Here is a 19,665-nt window from a genome sequence, read left to right as displayed (position 1 = left end):
TCCAGTGCACAGAATGAAGCTCAACCAAATGAGCCACTCTGGCCGGGTTAATTTTTATTTTTAAAATAACCAGTCACAGTGCACCGGTGCTATGTGTTCTGGTATAACATTCAGAAGGTACAAAATAGTATACAGTGAAGAGGAGGGCCACCCCTCCGCACTACAAGCACGACCCCTCCTTGGGGGCACGCCCTGCGGTGAGTGTGTGTGTCCGCCCAGAGGTAATCTGTACATGGGCAAGTCTACAAGAGTATGGATTTCATTTTCCAGCTAAGAGAATAATTGTTCTACTTTTTATTTTGAGATACTCATAGATTTACATGCAGTTGTAAGAACTAACACAGAAAGTTTCAAAGCATAAGCCTTCCACCCAGTTTCTCTTAATGATAACATCTTGCATAACAGCCGAACAGCATTAGTCAGGAAGGTGACCGATAAGAGCCTTCCACCTCATTCAGGTCCCATCTGTTTTCCGTATGTACTTTTAAAACCCTGATGTCTGGCTCTGGACTGTGTGGAAACATTTTAGAAGCTGTCATTCATCCTGTGCCGGCCGTGCGCCAGGCACCATCTTACGTACCATGTATGTAGTGAAGCATCTAAAACACGTAGGCAGTCAGGCATCTAAAAACGCATCTAATCTTCACAAGAACCCCAGGGATAGTGTTCTATGGCCCCATTGTATGGACCCGGAAACTGAGGCTCAGAAGGAGAGGTGGCCTGCCTGTGGTTACACTGCTCTTCCCGACCCAATCTGAGGCTTCCCCCACACGGTGGACACATACCTTTTCCTAGCCTTGGTTTCCCCCGAACCCTGGCTGTGCCCCAAGGACCGGGGGAAAACCAGCCCTGGACTTGCCCCTTGCACCTCTTGAAACAAATGAAGTGGGTCCTTGGCTTCTTTCTCCTCCCTTTCTTTCGGTCACTTTCCTTCCTCCTCTTCTGCCTGTCACATTTCCCCCTCCTTTCTGAGCCCCTGGGCCTCTGGAATTCCGGCTAGGGGTACATATTTTTGCTCCTTTACACCCCGCCTTGTTTCCTGAGGGATTTAGGGTGGGTCAGGCTACAGAGATTTCTCTCTGTTCTCATCTCCCAGAAGAGCAGACCTCGACGACGTTGTGATGAATGATTTTTGATGGGATAAAAATGAAAACATAAAAAAGTGATGCAATGTTTCCCCTCATTCTTTAAAGCTGTGGCTGGATGCCTGTGTTACCTAGCAGACAGCCTGGGCAGAGCCATAAGCCGCAGCCCATCTGTCCCCAGGCCAGGAGGGAGAGGGCGGGGCAGCTCTTCAGGGCAGGCGGCTGGGGAGGGGCAGCAGGAACCTGGAGCCAAGGTCACGGGTGAGGCCCGCCAGGACAGCAGAGCAGCTGAGTGAGGCCCGGGCCAGCAGCCAGAGCTGGCGAAGAGGAGTCCCAGCCTGAGCGGTCTCCTCCAGGCCCTGGGTTCATTTGGCAGGGCCCCTCCGCATTCTGGCCCACTCCACAACCTTTCCCCTCATTTCTCTTCCCAGCACAGCTGAGGGAGGCCAGAACTTTCCAAAGCAATTACTTCTAAAAACTCCAGGAATGAAAAGAGGAATGACCAAAGATGTAAGAAGGAGAGAAGACTCTTAGGGAAAACCAGTATTTTACATCTGCTTGACATTAATAAAGCATCTTAACATGCATCTTACCATTCATTGCACTGTCTCCACCACCCTGTGAAAGAGGAAAGACAGCCACATCCGTTTTAGATGCAGACACTGAGGTGCTTAGAAGGCCCCTCACAAGCAGCTGGGCTGGACTCCCCCTGTCTTTGCTGCAGGGTCTACACTGTGAACCTGCACTCTCACGTGGCCCTCGGACCGGTGGTTCTGTCACCCTCGGGTCCATGCAAGGGGGCCTTGTGGCTCCAGAGTCCAGGCAAAGCAATTTCAGCAGTGCCTGACACTGTGTGCTCAATAGGCAACATCATCGTTAAGACTCTTTTAAACATATATTTTTTTAATATTTTTTAATTGATTTCAGAGAGGAAGGGAGAGGGAGAGATAGAAAGGTCAATGATGAGAGAGAATCATTGATCAGTTGCCTCCTGCATGACCCACACTGGGAATTGAGCCCGCAACCTGGGCATGTGTCCTGATGGGGAACTGAACCGTGACCTCCTGGTTCATAGGTCGACGCTCAACCACTGAGCCACGCCGGCTGGGCAAGACTGTTTTTTTTTTTTAGCAGTTTTAAGTTCACAGCAAAATTAATGGGAAGGTACAGAGAATTTCTATATATATACCCTCAGCCCTACACGTGCAGCCTCCCCCATCGGAGCGGTAAGTCTGTTACAATTGATGAACCTACATGGGCACATCATTATCTCCCAATGTCCACAGATTATGTTACGGTGCACTGGTGGTGGTATGCATCCTCTGGGTATGGACAAATTTATAATGATATGTATCCATGATTATGGCATCATACAGAGCATTTTCACTGCCCTGAACATTCTCAGTGCTCTGCCTGTTCATCCATTCCCTCCCACCACCAACTCCTGGCAGCCACGGATCCCCTTTACTGTCCCATAGCTGTGCCTTTTCCAGAATGTCATATAATTGGAATCAGACAGTATGCAGCCTTTTCAGATGGGCTTCTTTCATTTAGTAATATGCACGTAAGGTCCCTCTGTGTCTTTTTATGGCTTTATAACTCATTTCTTTTTAGCGCTCAGTAATATTCCATTTTCTGGGTGGACCACGGGTTACTTATCTATTCACCTACTAAAGGACATCTTGGCTGCTTCCAGGTTGGGCAATTATGAATAAAGCTGCTATAAACATTCCACGTGCAAGTTTTTGTGTGCACATATTTCCTTAAGGTTTCTGAGCAGCAAGCTGATCTGATGAAAACGGTGTTTGAGGAATCTGAATCTGGCAGCCTGGTGCTGGCTAGACCATGGGGAAGAGCATCGTGAAGAGGCAGAGGGGGCGATTGGGCGCGAAGAGACAGGTGGTCCAGGGAGGTGGCCGTGGGAAAGTCAGACCCAGAGTCACTGGGCCTGTTTGAGGAGGGGAGTGGGTCCGGGAGGGAGGTGAGGGGAGAAGGCAGGTGGCCTGCCTGGGTCCCTGCAAGAGCTGCAGGAGGCTTTAAGTTGAACAAAAACAGGCTCCAGTGGTGGGAAAGTGGTGGGGGCTCTTCCTGGGACCTGCCAGGGTGGCCAGACACGTGGAGTAGACAAGTCTGAGTTTTAACTCATCCTTGGGCCATGTACCCACTCAGTTCCCTCTTCTGTAAAATGGCCCAGCTTGACTGATGGTTTCCTTCTCTGTTTTCACAGGAACTACCTCTTCAGGCTCAGCCTTGCCAATGTCTCCCTCCTTCAGGTACATTTGCTTCCCTTCCCTTCCCTGTAATGTCCCTGGGATTTGGGAGCCCAACTGGGGCAGCGCAAAGAGCAAGAGTCACAATTTAACCCCTAGTGTGGAAAACAGGAGCCCTGGGCTCCTTTCACTGGCCATGGACTCCCCCTGGCTGTCAAGGTGATTCCTGGGAAGATCATTGGAAGCAGGGGTGAGGCCACGCAAACAGGGAGGCACACACAGGGCTCCTTCTTGCAAGGAGGGGAGGAAAGGAGCCCCAGAGCTCGGTGACCCTGGCCCTGCTTGCCTGGGCCTGAAGAGCCTCAGGGTGCTGGGCCTGCAGTGCTAAAACCAGGACAGGACTGGGAAAACAGGATGGGTGGGTCATTCTAAGTCCAGCGCCTAATCCACAGGAAGGCCTCTGAGTTTGGGCCTCAAGGGTCAGGATACTCCTGGTTCCTTTCTTAGCCTGGCCTGCATAACCCCTTCTCACCCAGTAGCTCCACTGAGCTGTGATTTGTTAATTATTTACTGCCAAGGACTCCCCAAGCCTCATTCCCTAAGTGCCCTGGGTGAGAAGGCATTTTAATGGGCCTTCTTGATCCAGAACATTTGTCCCAGATTGAGAAACAGCTGCCACACCATCTCTGCAGGGGCTGAACATTCCAGAGAAAGGATGGCCGTCTCTTCTTCTTCGATGAGGAGAGAGCCCCTGTTCTCCTGTCCAGGAGGCTTGCTGGTCTCCCAGGGATCAAGTATCCATTCAGCGCTTGCTGTGTGTCCGAACTGAGCTGGGGCAGAGGGGCAGTAAGACAAGCAGAGTCTCTGACCCTCCGGTCTCACACTGCAGCCCAAAGAAGTTGATGAGTGATGCGCATAACTAGGGAATGGTACGAGGAGTTAGTCAGGCGCTGGGCTGTTTGGTATACAGTCTCACTGCAGAGGCCAGTTGGGAAAGGGGAGACCTCCTTGGTGAGCTGGTGTGACATTCTGGTCTGGTTTTTTCTTGCTTCACCTGGGTCTACACCCCACGAGCCATTGACGCTGGTTTCCAGAGGGGAGGTTGAAGGGAACAGAAGAGATCTATCCTTCAGTCTATACCCTTACTGGCCAACTCACCTATGCATCCATCTAACCCCGTGGTCGGCAACTGCGGCTCGCGAGCCACATGCGGCTCTTTGGCCCCTTGAGTGTGGCTCTTCCTAAGCCTTAGGAGTACCCTAATTAAGTTAATAACAATGTACCTACCTATATAGTTTAAGTTTAAAAAATTTGGCTCTCAAAAGAAATTTCAATCGTTGTACTGTTGATATTTGGCTCTGTTGACTAATGAGTTTGCCGACCACTGATCTAACCAGCTGCAATAACCGTTGTTGAATACCTGCTAAAGCCCAGCTCCAGTCCTAGGCGCGGTCCCAGGCATTTAAGATCCAAAGGTGAATCAGGTTCCATCCCTTGCCTCAAGGCACACATATATAAGGGACCATAAATGATCCCCTTTCCTGTTTGGGACCTGTGTCGCGTGTGCCTGGAGCCTGGGCTGGAGCAAGGCAGAGGACGTCCCAGAGGCAGCATCCTGTGGCCGCCCAGCTCAGTCACAAGCAGCCCACCCAGGGCCTAGTTGTCTCTTGGCAGCCCCAGTCCTCGTGTCCAGGAGGCTTGCTGGTCCCCCAATGATCAAGTATTCATTCAGCACTTTCTGTGCATCCGAACTAAGCTGGGGCAGAAGGGCAGTAAGACCAGCAGCGTCTCCGGCCCTCATGTCTCACGGACAGCCAGGAGAAGATGATGAGTGATAGATGCCAAGCCCAGCAGGTCAGGGTCTGGGGGAACCCGTGCAGAGGCGATTCACAGTGGGTGGGAGGAAGTGGACCCAGGGGTGCTGCCCTGAGCTCAGGCAGTGGCTTTTTATTAGGTTCCCATGGCCTGCAAATGAAGGTCTTCTGGGAGCAGTAAAGCGGCTAAAGGCGGGAAGAGAGACAGATGTGCAAAATGAATGGCAGTGCTGGGGGAAGACTACAGGCAGGGGCTTGTGCTGGGTGTAGTGGTGGCCCAGCAGGGTCTGCACAGGCTTTGCAGGAGCTGCCCGTGGTCTGGAGCCTGAAGGATGAGAGTTGCTAGGCAGCTCAGAAGGAGACACGATGTGGAACAGCATGGAGCACTGAGGGTCCGGTATGGCAGGATCATGGGGTGTGAGTGGGATAAGGGTGGGTGATGACGCCCGGGAGAGACAGAGGCCACGTCGCAGAGGGTCTTCATTGCTGAGTGGAGAGGTCCATGTTTCATTTTGAAGGCACTGGGGGCTCCTCAAAGGGTTTAAAGCAGAGAAGTAGATTTGGTATTTTGACCACTTGGCCCAGTGCAGAGACGAATAAGTGGAGAAGCCAGTTAGGACTCAAGCCAGTCCAGGCCAGTGATGGGGAGAGCTGAACTAAAGCGGCAGAGTGTAGGACTCAAGCCAGTCCAGGCCAGTGATGGGGAGAGCGGGGATGGAGAGCATTGGGAGGAAGAGGTCTGCAGGTGGCAGAATCACACAGGGTCACAGCACCGGGGGGCACCAGGCACACTGTCTTCTGCATGAAGGTGACCCCTGTTGTTGGGGAAGCTGGCAGTGCTGGAGAGCTTAGGGAGGCTTGGGCCACACTGGTGACATCCAGGATTCTGGCTGGCATAGCTGAGTAGCGTAGATCAGGATGGGCATGGAGCTCGACTGACTCCAGGTAGTGGTTCTCCCACAGCTGTCCACTGGAATCACCAGAGGAGCTTTAGAAAACAGCAATGCCTGGGTCCCACCCTCAGAGACTCATTTACTTGGTCTGGGGTCCAGCCGGGCACTGGGATTTGTAAAAGCTCAAGGTGCAGTCAAATTTAGGAGCCGCTGCTCCAGGATGTCAAGGAGGTTTTTTCTGTAGGTGCTGCCCAACTGGTTTGGCTTCCCTAGGTGTCCTTGAAGCTGGCGCCCATTTCTGGGTCTGTACCTTATTAGACGCTCCGGGTTGATGACCAGGCCTGGACTTTGGTTCACCCAACGCCACGTTGATCTCAGCCATGGGAAGATATCTTGGGCGAGCCCATAACTTGTGCTGAGGGCAGGCTCAGCTTCGGGGGGCTCCCTGAAGGACTCTGCAAACCAGCCCCAAGTACACCAGGAATTAGTTTTACCATCTTTTTAGGTTGTCCCTTTGGAGCCTGATCTCTGGAATTTAGACTAAATTCTTCCCAATGAAACTAAAAAGAAAAAGGTTACATTGCATGTCCATGTCCCCACCATAGGGGGCACCATCTGGTCACAAGGCAGAGAGAATGGGAGAAGTTGGAGTGAGTGGTTGAAGTGTTCCCTCGAATAGGCTGGCAGCAGGCCTCAGCCGCTGGCCACCAGGCCTGATGAGAAATTCCCAACTCCAGCGAGCCAGTTCCCTGCCACAGCCCAGCCCGAGGAGGCTTCAGGTCCCTGCTTGTAAACATTCAGTCCCCAAATCTGCTACCACAGGTGGCTCACAGCAAACAAGTGCTAACAATGAGCTGCACTCCTACCCCGGCCCAGCTTCCTTGACTCTCCAACTGCCTGGGGTCCGCATTGCTGTAACGTAACTCTCCATTACAGCCCACTGCTCCTCCCGCCAGCTTCCTTGACTCTCCAACTGCCTGGGGTCCGCATGTAACTCTCCATTACAGCCCACTGCTCCTCCCATATGGCCCCAGGGCATGCTTTAACCAAACTTTAAAGCTCAGTGCTTTATCAGTAGTTTAAATAATTAATATCCCTTAAAAAAATCTAAGTGCAAACAGTTCATGCAAACCAGTGTCCATTAAAAGGACGTTTGAGTGCCTACCCCTTATTAAACAGTTTACGTAAACTACTGCTCCTTAAGGCAAATCGAAATACCCCAGTCTCCTCCTGTCTCCAAGCACTGAATGGAGGGGCATGGGTGGGAGGGGCACACACACACACACACACACACACACGCTTTCGAAGGGAGCGGAGAAATCAAATCAGCTCACCTGTGATGTTATTTACCAGTGTAACTTAATAAACTGGCCTGGGAAAGGAAAGGTGGCACGTGGTCGGCAGGGTCAGGGGCGGCTGTGTGATGAGCTAAGTTGGGTTTGGCCATTAGGAGAGGAGTGATGAGACCAGAGCATGGCGTGGCTGGAGGTCTAGCTGCAATGGCTTTCTGATCTCGGGCTACCAGGTGTCCTGCAAGTGCAGAAATGAGGACTGAAATGCACAGACGCATCGGAACGCATTCGGGGCTGGGTCCAGTCCTGGCCTGGGCACGCAGTGAGGCTGATTCTGAGCTCTCGCCTAGTTACCTCCACATTCTCCAAGCTAGTCTGGCAGCTCTAGAGTTGTTTGAAATCTAAACTCTGCTGAGTACTCAGAAGATGTCTTAATGTTCAGCCACTGCTCTGGTGTCCAGGGGAGTTGCTGAGTTTGCAAGATTACCCAGTTCCTGGCTGCCTCACCTGCTCTCTCCCATGGCTGAAAACCATGCAATTATTCTGTTACTGGAGATCACCATCCTGGAATTTCCGGGACAGTCCCAGTTTAAAGCACTATGTGTGGCAGATTGATCATACATGTCTATCTGGATTCCTTCATAAAACTCCACGAGAGGACAGTGACAGATTTTAAAGCTACAGATACACAATGACAGGACAAAAGAGACATCAGTGGACAAGAGATTAACTGCATTCTGGGGAGATGGAGAGTGGATGGAGCAATCGCAACTGATTTATCAGAAGAGTTTACAGAGGGGATATGGCAGACTCCCAGAAGGTTCAGAAATTGGGTGTCAGATATTGTGGACTGTGAGGATGAAGTGCAAACCTAAAGGGGGGGAATGGTTGAAATTCTCTAAATTGAGAGGTTGGAACCCAGATCTCCTGTCCCATCCCACACAGCCATCCCTGCCTCCATTTTACCCCTCCCCCAACAAAGAAAGACTAAGACCCTTTCTCTAAAGACCCAACTGGTGAGGCTCCAAATTTGGAGACTCCAGGAAAGGGGAGGACACTGATAGGGTTTGAGGCTCGAACAATGTTTCTCCTCTTCCTCTCTTTGTGCAATTTATTCATTGAATAAACCTGGTCATGTGCCCTACAGAGTTTCCCACAGACTGGATTTTGCTGATTGCAATCCAAGCATAACTTAACATGTTCCCCTGTCCTCTGTATCATCTGTAAATTGATTGTTAGAGCTAAAGACTTTATTCCATTTAGATTCCCACAAGATAACTTTATAGGTGTTATTGAATATTTTTAAATATTAGTATCTAATTTTCTCTAGAGGATGAGCTTTTTTAATATATATTAGCAATTACTGGTGATTGTTTCCTGGATCCATTAATTCCCTTGGCGTTATAATGTATTAGCTGGACTACTTCTGCAAAGAGATACTTCTCTTCATCTACTATTTGGTTACCCAACAATAGTCATATAGGAAAGGCAGAATAAATGTTTGATACTCTATCTTTATTTACCAGTTGATAGTATCTGTCAATGGTAATCAATTAATTGTATTCTTTTGTTATTATTTTTACAGACTCCTGGCTTTAAACATTATCTATCCATTGCATGACTATCCCATCTTTTGTCACTAAGGGGCTGCTTCAAGTTGGCTCCTTGGTCCTTTGACATGATGATGCCAATCACCTATGATTGCATCCTTGCTATTGATAAAGGAAATGTTTCAGGCTCACCTTGAACAGTCCCTAAACCCAGACCTAGAATAAGTCATTGCTCCAATAAGTTTTTGTTCCTTTCAGTGGGAAATGGTTAGAGATTTATTTTCTAATATAAACAAATAGTCAAAAATCCCCAGACATTTGAGGAAAGCCTCAGTGAAAGAGAAAGATTGAAACAAACAAGCAAACAGAGTGAAGGAAGCTGTAAGAAACAGGGTCAATGCAATAACTAAAAGAAAACATTAAAAAATTAATTAGAAAAAATAATTAGACTCTTCTGAGATATAAAAATATATCTTGTTACATAAAACAATAAGTTAAAAATATGGAAATTAAAAATATGATTGTGGAAATAAAATTTGAATTTAGAAGATAACATTGAAGAAAAATCTCCCAGAAATTAGAACAACAACAAGAAAACAAGAAATGAAAAACAGGAGAGAAATAACAGAAAACTAGGTGATAAATATACAAAGACCAACAGTGGATTGGATTAATAAGAGTTACAGGGAAAGAGAACAGAGGAAAGGGTGAGGAAGAAATTAAGGACAAAAAAACATAAGAAAATTTGCCAAAACACTGAAAGAGTTGACTGAGTTCCCAAAAGAGACCTGCACTAAGACACAATCGTGTGAAATTCAGGATTCGGTTATCAAAGAGAAGACCCTGAAAGCTCCCAGAGCCTAAAGAAAATGCTCACTACCAAAGATGGGGAGTGAGACTCACACCAGACTTTGGAATAGCAATCCTGGATTCTAGAAGACAATGGAGGAATAAATGCCTTGGAAATTCTGAGTGAAAAAATATTTTCAGCCTAAAAATCTGTATCAAAACTGTCAATGAAGTATGAAGATAAGTTGAATCAGACATGCAAGAGTTTTTAAAAATTGATCTACCGTGTTCCTTTCCTTAGGAAGATACTGGAGATGTGCTCCACCAAAATAAGCACGTAAATCAAGAAAGAGGGAAACATGGGATTCAGCGAGCAGGAGAGGAGAGAAGGTAAGTCCCAGGTGAACAGGTGCACAGGAGACTTCCGTCCACACTCAGGCAGGAGGAAGAGGATGGGGACTCAGAGATGATCTGAACCATTTGTGTGTGCAGTCAGCCAACAACATCGAGAGGGGTTTGTAACACCTGTTGAGCACCTGGGGAAAATTAGTAATTTGCAAAACAAGCAAATGAAGAAAATGATCCAAGATAATTATTCCATTCAGGAAAAACAAAAAGTTGGTCAAGAAAGGAATCCTCATCAGAATAGGCAAATTTCCTTGATTCTCAGATGCACGTTTTCACATTTTTAAAGAGTCTGAAATCAGGCCACGTCTTTCCTTCGAAGGCATCCTACAGTTGCTGTGGCCAGACTGCAGTCCTGATGGAGTTGTCATTGCCTGTGCTTGAACCTGGTCATCATTCCCGTGTTCCGATTCTACACCACCAACCAGTTGACATTTTAGTCCACAAACCATTTTCAGATGATATGAGGAGGGAATAGGAGTCCTGGTTTGTCAGAAGGCCTTCTGTGAGCACCTTCTGGTAAGACCAAGAAAGTGCCATCATCCAATCTTGCAGAATGGGGTCAATAGTTTGGAAGAAAAATCTGGAGAACAGAGTGGAACGTTCTTTAAGAATTGCTGTATCACTGATACCCTGGGTAGTTCAAAGAATGATATACCAAGACAAGCCAACAACAGCAACAAAAAATGAGCGCTGACAATGGAATAGAAAAGTGATTCAGACGAGATGAACTATGAATTCAGAGAAGATTTAAGGATACTCAGTTCTGCTTACATTTTTCTTTTTTGTATGCACAATACCGGTATATGATTTAAAGTGTCTAAATAAGAGCACTGTCAATAAATTTACATTAAAAATTTAAGTAATAAAGGTTTGGCAGCATATATTCTTTCTTAGTGGTTCATATTACAATCAGTGATGCAACCTGGGGTATTAAGTTGGTAGTAGTGAACAATTTTTACATATTTACAATACTAATTAAATACCAATGTTGATTTTTAATTAAATTACTATCACATTCAAAGATTAAAGAATTAATGTTACAGAATTGTAATGGGAAGATGGGGAAGGTGAAATGAATGTGTGCTTTGAGGTAGGAGAGATGGGGATGAGTAAGCGGGGGAAATCTTCACCTGCATAGCAGAAGTCAGAAGACGAAGTCTGAGGTTGACACATATTTTTTAGAAACTGAATTAAACACACGCAGAGGAGTAGTTGAAAGTAGTTGACCTTGAGAAATGGGGTTGGGGTGTGAGAGGAGTAGGCTACTTGAGCTTATTTAAATAATTTCTTCATACTACTTAACTTTTTCAACTCTGTGCATCATTACTTTGATAAAAATAATTTTTAAATAAAATAAATGACTCAAGCCCATTTTATGCTGTTATCATTATAAATATACATATTCTTTGCAGGCCATCTGCTCTCGCTTTTGGTTTGAGAAATCTATTCGCTGTGAGAGGCTGTAGGATGCAGCAGAGAGAGCTGAGCGCTGGTCTCGTCTGAGTTGGCATGTTGGGTTTGTTGCCTGCTAGCTTTGTGACCTTGGGCATATGGCTCCGCTTCTCTGAGCTTCATTTCCCTCACCTGTAAAATGAGCAAAGGGCTGCGTGTTTCACTGGCTGTGCTGAGGATCAAAGAGAGAAGGTGTGGCAAGTCCCTGGCACAGTGCTTGTCCGGGGGTTCAGCCCAGGGTGACTTTAACTCCTTTTGATTGAACACACCTGCCCCCACCCAGTGAGATTCCCACCCCCTTGGGAACAAGCCCGACCCCTTCAAAGTGCCCCTGAGCTGAGGGATCCCAAGGCACCAGCGAGGCCCTTTGCCCACACAGTCCCCCACAGCCACCCGCGTTCCGGAGCTTTAGGCCTGGACATGTGCAATGTTTGTGAGTCACTGCGCGTTTCTACCCACAAAGCCCTGACGTTTCTTGTCTATGCCCCTCTTCCCTTCTCACACTGGGCTTAGCCTGGGAGCTTCTGGGGCCCTGAGGATGACAGTGGCTCCCTGGTTTCTGTCCAAATGAACCCCACAGCAATGTGGCTAGATGCCAGGGGTCAGTTGTCCTTCCCCTGAGCCCCTGGCCTGGCCTGGCAGGATGAGCCCAGCCTGCTCCTGGGTCTGATGGAGGCATGACCAAACTTGTCACCGCTCCTGACTCCAGGAAGTCAGCCCTCCCTCGGCCCCACAAAGCAACCACCTCGGGCCTGTGGGAGGCTGCGATCTGGAAAGCAGAGAGCAGCCCTGCCCCCCTCCAGGCACCCTTCTTGCCCTCTCACCCCCGGGGCCCCTAGACCCCGGCAGGCAGTGACTACACAGCTAGAAGGAGCTTTGTTAGAAATAAGAAGAGGGATTCTTTTATTGTCCCCGTTTGGGTGGGAGAGCTGCTTGCTCAGGACTCCCGCTCCCCGGACAGGTAGGCAGTTCATATTTATACATGTGACCCAGAAATCTCTAAAGAGCCACACACCAGGGCTGTTGACATTGCCTGGACCTGAAGGGTATCACTTCTCCTTCCAGATGCTCTTCGGAGGCCAGGAGGGACTGGCTGAGAGTAGAGACGGAATAGATGAAGGGGGGAGGGGAACAGCCCCTCCCAGGCCATGGGCACTTGGGAACATGACAGTGTCCTCTGGGTCCCTGGGTGAAAGCTGTGTCCCAGGCAACTTGCCTCATGATAGAGCATGCTGGATGCTAAAGGAGAGCGAGAAGGGATGCAGACAGCTCAGAGCTGGGGCAGGGAGAGCAGTTGGGAGAGTGGAAGTCCTGGGTTCTGGAGATGGTGGGATAAAGACACACACAGAGCCCTTGAATCCGGAATGTGGGTCCCAATTCCAGCTCTACTCTGTAGCAGCAGCAAGTCACACAGAGCCTGAGTTTCTCCATCTAAAAACAACAAAAAAGCACTTTGCAGGATTGTAGTGGGGAAGTTAAACAGATCTCTTGAGGTTTGCAGAATCTAGCTTTCCTTGCTTCCCACTCACTTGAGGGACATGTGGTATATGAGGGAGGCACGTTTCCCGTTGCCCACTCAGGCCTGGGGTGGTCCTGAAGGTGGACCACTTCCAGCTCCTGCTGCCCCAGGGAGCAAGGCTCCGGGAGGTCCTAGGATGGAGCTGCAGGGGATGCAGCTGAGGAAGCTGGTACTCCCGCCTCCCCGGACCCTAGCAGGTGCGAAGGGTGTTGGGCTGAGGGGATGTTCACTCCTTAAAAGTCTCTGGGTAAGGAGGTCTGCAGCCCTCTGGGTCCATGTGGATGTAGTGAGAGGAGCCCTTACCCTGCAGGCTGTCCCTGACCCTTTCCCAGCTTCCTGTCCACCCAGACCCTGACAGCTGCCTGCCCTGGCAGCGAGTGGCACAGCTGTGTGATGTCTGTGTCCTCCCCCCACAGGCCACAGAGTGGGCCTCCAACGAGGATACACGCCGCTCCTGCCAAAGCAAAGGGAAGACGGAGGTATGGTGGCCTTGCTGGTCTGGGGTCCTGGCTGGGGCCATTAGGAGGCTGGTGGTTTGGGGGATGGACGGGCATGCTGTGGGCACAAGGCCACCTTGCACAGGCCCAGTCTGGACGCACTGGGGGCTCCTGTGCGGGTGAGGTCAGCCCTGAGCATTTGAGTGGGCGGTGATGCCGTGAGACGGCCGGGGAGGGAGGTAGGGGGGCAGAGGACACCCACACTGTGACCTGAACTTCAGACCAGGGTGAGCTGGGACACAGGGCAGTGCTTTTATGTATCTGTGGTGCAGTGCTGAGAGGGGAAGACAGCCAGAGCCTGGAGAGCTGGGAGAGCTGTCCTTTTGTCACCTCCCCTTCTTGCTTCAGGAGGAGTGTCAGAACTACGTGCGCGTCCTGATTGTCACTGGCCGGAAGGTGTTCCTGTGTGGGACCAACGCCTTCTCCCCCGTGTGCTCCAGCAGGCAGGTGGGGACCGCTCGGGGCGGGGGGGCAGTCAGAAAGGGACATGGCAGGTTCTCCCGCCCAGGCACATAGCCTTGGAGTGGGGGTGCTAAATTTAGCAAACAACAAACCCAAAACAAGAAAGGATGCCCAGTTAGATTTAATTTCTGATAAACAACAAATTATGTTTTAGCCTAAGTATGTCCCATGAAAGATTTGGGCCATACTGCCCAGACGGCGTGACTCAGTGGTTGAGTGTCAACCTATGAACCAGGAGGTCATGATTCAATTCCTGGTCAGGGCACATGCCCAAATTGTGGACTTGGTCCCCAGTGGGGGACATGCAGGAGGCAACCGGTCAATGATTCACTCTCATCATTGATGTTTCTACCTCCCTCTCCCTCTCCCTCCTCTTTGAAATTTAAAAAAAAAAAGATTTGGGACATACTTATACTAAAAAATTATTTGTTGCTCATAGAAATTCACATTTTACTAGGCCTGCCGTATTTTCTCGGTGTACCTGACTGCGCAGGGGCCAGAGGCAGGCGGAGCTCCTGACACAACCTTCCCCTCCGTGAGGGCTGCTTCCGCAGAGGGACTGTGGGGTGGTCATTGAGGGGGAGGCTGGGAGAGAGAGGCTCACAGAGACCAGGGGCCCAGGAGGAAATAAACGCTGAGGCGGGAAAACAGGCAGCCCTTGGATCTCAGGGGAAAGTGCCCCATCTCCCCGCCATCCCAGGTGGGGAACCTCAGCCGGACGATGGAGAAGATCAATGGCGTGGCCCGCTGCCCCTACGACCCTCGCCACAACTCCACAGCTGTCATCTCCTCCCAGGGGGAGCTCTACGCAGCCACAGTCATCGACTTCTCAGGTCGGGACCCTGCCATCTACCGGAGCCTGGGCAGTGGGCCGCCCCTTCGCACTGCTCAGTATAACTCCAAGTGGCTCAATGGTAAGGAGACACAGCTCCAATGGTGGGGTTCCCCCAGCCCACCCTGACCCCCATTAGTCCTCCTCCCTGCCCAACCTCTGAAAGGTCTCGCAGTGGCTTCATCAAGGGGCCCAGAGTAGGGTGCATGTTTGCCCAAGGAGATGGACTCTGGCTGGAATCGCAGATGCCCTGAGCACCCAGGGCAGATTGGGGGCAGGCTGTGAGAGGAAAGGAAGAGTTGGGAATTGATTTGGAGGCTGGATTATGGGGGGAAAGTGACTGGGGAGGGTGGCATGAGTTTCCTGTCCCTTGGAGTTGAATCCCTGCTTCTCCACTAACTAGCTGTGTGGCCTCGAGCAAGTATTGACCTTTCTGTGCCACTGTGTTCTCATCTATGACCTGGGGCTGATCATAGTGCTAACCTCCTAGGTGGTTAAGAGGGTTAAATGGCTGATGCATATAAAGTACTCATAATAGTGCCTGGTACGCAGTGAGTGCCCAGCAATGCATGTCAGCTATTATTACAACTGCCCTTTGCATTGGAGGTGGGAACAGGGTTAGTTAGAGCCTCCAGTTCGCCAGGCTGGCAGAGGGTGTCACGCCTACCTGGGAAAACGGAAGTAGGCGACTACTCCCGACTCTGCCCCCTTCCTCCCTGCTGGCCTGACCCACCCTTGTTCCTCTTCTGCCCCCAGAGCCTAACTTTGTGGCAGCTTATGATATCGGGCTGTTTGCGTACTTCTTCCTGCGAGAGAACGCGGTGGAGCATGACTGCGGGCGCACCGTGTACTCGAGGGTGGCCCGCGTGTGCAAGAACGACGTGGGGGGCCGCTTCCTGCTGGAGGACACGTGGACCACGTTCATGAAGGCCCGGCTCAACTGCTCCCGCCCGGGCGAGGTCCCCTTCTACTACAACGAGCTGCAGAGTGCCTTCCACCTGCCCGAGCAGGACCTCATCTACGGGGTCTTCACCACCAACGTGTGAGTCCCTGCCTCCGCCACCCCTTCCCTGGGATGCCTGGACAGGCGCTGGTCTGGCCTCGCAGCCTGGTGGGCTCGGGGAAGTCCCTCTCTGAGTCTTGTTTCTCTTTCTGTGCAATGGGGACTGTTGTGCCTTCTGCACCAGGTCCTCTGAGGATTTAGTGACTTGCTGCCCCTGCCGTGGTCAGCATGTATTCTGGGTTGCCATGAAGGCCAGATATGAAGAAATAAAAGGAGCTGGGTTGTGGCTTCATGAAGAAGTTGTGGTGATAAGAGAGAAACAGCTGCCTTGAAGGAGGGGATGGCAGCTCCAAAAGGGTCCAGCAACAGCCTATCGGGGAGACTCAGAGGGGGTCTTACAGTCCCTTCCAGCCTCAGGATTCCATGGCCTTGCTAACCCTACCCAGCAAAGCAAGAGCAGACCGTAAGGAGCTTACCTTCTAGAGAGGGTGGTTATCAGTAATTGTGATATTAATATCTCACCATTTTAATCGTGGTAAATGCTACAAAGGGAAAGGGCAGTGAGTGCACAGGGAAACCTCTAAACATATAGAAGGGTGGTGATCAGGGAAGACTTCCTGTAGGAAGTGACGCCCACAGGATAAATAAGAATTAACTAGGGGAGAGGAGCAGCCTAGTCCAAGGGAACCACACATGCAAAGCTTTTGGGTAGGAAGAAATGTTTGAGGAACGGAGCCAGACCAGAGTGTCAAGAGCCTGGAGGGAGAGGAGGAGAAAGACAGGAGGAGGCAGAAGGGCTGGGAGAGGGAGGATTATGTCCTGCAGGCCTTGTAGATTGTTTTACTGGTTTTGATATTTATCCTAAGAGCAATACATTATTGAAGGACTTGAAGCAGGCCAGAGACTAGCTGGGATGTGCATTTTGAAGCACACACTCTGGCTGCTGAGTGGAGAATGGATTACAGGAGACGAGGCAGCGGCAGGCACAGTGCAGCATCCAGGGGAGATGATGGCAGCAGAGACCAGGCAGAAATGGACACATTTGAGAGAGAACTAAGTGCAGAGAATGGAACTGGAATCACTTGGTGTAGTGATATCATCTCTGAACTGTTCACATCAGACTCATAGAAACCTGAGACTCTGTGACTGAAAGGGGTCTTAGAGGTCATTTGGCTCAGGGTATTGTGGGCTGCAGTATATCAGTGGTTTGGTAACCTGCTTTTAAAATAAATAAATAAATAAAACAGAATAGACTGGAATAATCATATCAGAGTATAATGTATTTAAAAAGGGTAAGTATTATCTCATAAAACTTCATTGCATATGTGTGTGTGCATATATGTGTGTGTTATACTAAGTTGTAATATAAAATACTACAGGCCCGATGCACGAAATTCTTGCAAGGTACTGGCCCTCACAGCCCTGGCTGCCTCAGCCCTGCCCTTCAGCCCCGCCCCATGCCCCCCGCCCACTGGTCGTTCTGGAAGGTCGTTCCAGAAGGTCGGTCTGCTGTTCAGTCTAATTAGCATATTAGCTCTTTATTATATAGGATATTTCCTACAGTGGCCATGGATAAAATGAAAACGCTGAGTTTATTTGACCCTCCCACGGGAGAAGGGAAGGGGATGAGGAGGTAGCACGGAGGAACCCACCAGGGCTCTCATCAGTGGCCTTTGTTTCCCAGAGGGTTCCCAGAGCATGAGGACCACGTTTCCTCCTCTGAGACCCTCCATCACACAGGAGGCACCAAGCTCGTCGTAGGTGTTCAGTCAGCCTTGGAGCGGTGCCAGGCAGTGCCTTGACTGCTGGCTGTGGGGTTGAAGGAGGGTGCTGAGGCCTATGCGGGGGCAGCATCCCACCACCTCTTGCCTTTCAGAAATAGCATCGCTGCTTCAGCTGTCTGCGCCTTCAACCTCAGTGCCATCTCCCAGGCTTTCAACGGCCCGTTTCGCTACCAGGAGAACCCCAGGGCTGCCTGGCTCCCCATCGCCAACCCCATCCCCAATTTCCAGGTACAGCTTCTCCTCTCTGCCCCTCTCTGTACACACAGCCTTCCACCAGACTACCAGTCACAAGCCGACTCCCAAGCCTGTCCCTGCTCATCTGCGCCCATCTGAGGGGGTCTACAGTGGTCCCCTACGAGGGTGGTAACCTCTAAGACTGTGGGACAAGAAAGGTAGAGCGGTTGGGTCACAGAGCAAGGGATCGCGCTCTGAGCCATCTCTAAATGCGACCCCTCCTCCAGGAAGGTAGGGAGGTTGGACCAGGAGAGAATACATGTTCTGTCTGTCAGAATTTGGGGATTTTGGCTGAAGCTTGCTTGCCGTCTGCCTGGGTACTAATGCCTGGAGGGTCTCAATGTCAGGAGTGGTGAGAGTGTGTCATCACCTGATTGATTTCCTCAATTGTTTTTGCCCAGCAACGGATCTAAACTTTCCCTGTTTCTATGTGTTGTTTTTCTGTTCCTATGTTGAACTTTTTCTGTTTCTATGCGTTAGTACATCTTGTTTACTGCAGGCCCTCCCTTGTTTTCCCATGCCTTCCGCTTTGAGTCCAGAAACATTTTATTATTTCTGCTTGGTTGATTCCTATGGTTAGGCTGCTCAAACTGCCATGCCTGCCCCTGCCTATGTTTTACCTGCCTTTGTTTCCCACTGGACCCCTGCCCTATCTGCCTGCGTTTCAAGTTAAACCTCTCAAGGGCACTGGGTGCCCTGGATGGTATGGGAAAGAGCCATGGGGCAAAGGAATCTACAGATGGTGGACTTTAATGTCCATCAACTTCCTGTCCAGGCCAGAAGCGAGCAGGGGGAGACTTCAGGCTTTGTGGTCCAACAAGCTTGACCCAGACCTACCCCTCTCTCTGTGTGTGACCTTGGGCAAGTCGCTCAACCTCCTTGTGTCACTTTTTCTTTATCTGGCATGCAGGGACAATTCCACTGACCTCATAGATATGTGTGAGGGTTGATAAGCACCTGATGTGGTGCCTGGAAGGTAGTAGGTGCTCAATAAATGGTGGTAGTCTGCCGGTTTTGGTTTGGAAGGCATACGAACTTGAGCAGGTAGGGACAAGAGAGAGGAAGGCAGAGCTGACACAGCATGAGGGAGGGGCGCCTAGAGCCACAGCACAAGATCAGAGGACACTTGTTATCCGCACTCAAATAATCCGTTTTTTAGACAATACAGTCTCCCCCTCCTCTTCCCCAGCCCTGGCAGGTCCGTCCTGCCCCACCTTCCCAGCCTCAGTTTCCCTTAGTTCCCAAAGAGGCATCTCTTCCTGGAAGGGGGTGCAGGGGACTGGGTGGGGGAGGACTGAAGAACCAGAGTGTGCCCGTGACCGCCTGGGTTACACTAAGGAAGGAGGGAGTCAGGGATTGCGCAGCCCAGTGGCTGCGCACCGGTGACCCGCCTCGCCGCGCAGTGCGGCACCCTGTCCGAGGTGGGCCCCAACGAGAACCTAACGGAGCGCAGCCTGCAGGACGCACAGCGTCTGTTCCTGATGAGTGAGGCGGTGCAGCCGGTGACCCCCGAGCCCTGCGTCACCCAGGACAGTGTGCGTTTCTCACACCTCGTGGTGGACCTAGTGCAAGCCAAGGACACGCTCTACCACGTGCTCTACATCGGCACCGGTGAGCCGGCCCGCAGGGTCGGGGCGCGGAGTGGGAGGAGGTTGAGGGGCGAGGGCTAGGGCCGTGAGGTTCCCGGCCCTTTAAGGCCACCCTCACCTGACCCTTCCAGAGTCGGGCACCATCCTGAAGGCCCTGTCCACCGCGAGCCGCAGCCTCCGGGGCTGCTACCTGGAGGAGCTGCACGTGCTGCCCCCCGGACGCCGAGTGCGCAGCCTCAGCCTCCACATCCT

At 50.7% G+C, this 19,665-nt stretch overlaps 1 protein-coding gene across 1 annotated transcript in view; it reads left to right on the top strand.

Annotated features, from left to right (window-relative positions):
- The window catches only part of SEMA5B (sema domain, seven thrombospondin repeats (type 1 and type 1-like), transmembrane domain (TM) and short cytoplasmic domain, (semaphorin) 5B), an 81,825-nt gene that overhangs the window by 51,423 nt on the left and 10,737 nt on the right, over nucleotides 1–19,665 (top strand). Inside the window, exons 4-11 of the mRNA XM_014545229.1 lie at nucleotides 3,313–3,358; nucleotides 13,429–13,491; nucleotides 13,858–13,956; nucleotides 14,672–14,885; nucleotides 15,560–15,845; nucleotides 17,683–17,818; nucleotides 19,228–19,435; nucleotides 19,545–19,652. Of these exons, the coding sequence (XP_014400715.1) occupies nucleotides 3,313–3,358; nucleotides 13,429–13,491; nucleotides 13,858–13,956; nucleotides 14,672–14,885; nucleotides 15,560–15,845; nucleotides 17,683–17,818; nucleotides 19,228–19,435; nucleotides 19,545–19,652 (1,160 nt within the window). The remainder of the gene's footprint in view (nucleotides 1–3,312; nucleotides 3,359–13,428; nucleotides 13,492–13,857; nucleotides 13,957–14,671; nucleotides 14,886–15,559; nucleotides 15,846–17,682; nucleotides 17,819–19,227; nucleotides 19,436–19,544; nucleotides 19,653–19,665) is intronic.

The sequence above is a fragment of the Myotis brandtii genome, unplaced genomic scaffold, assembly GCF_000412655.1.
Source record: "Myotis brandtii unplaced genomic scaffold, ASM41265v1 scaffold4, whole genome shotgun sequence".
NCBI classification, from domain to species: Eukaryota; Metazoa; Chordata; class Mammalia; order Chiroptera; family Vespertilionidae; genus Myotis; species Myotis brandtii.
The sequence above is the reverse complement of the archived record's forward strand: the minus strand, read 5'-3'. Positions and strand labels throughout refer to the sequence as shown.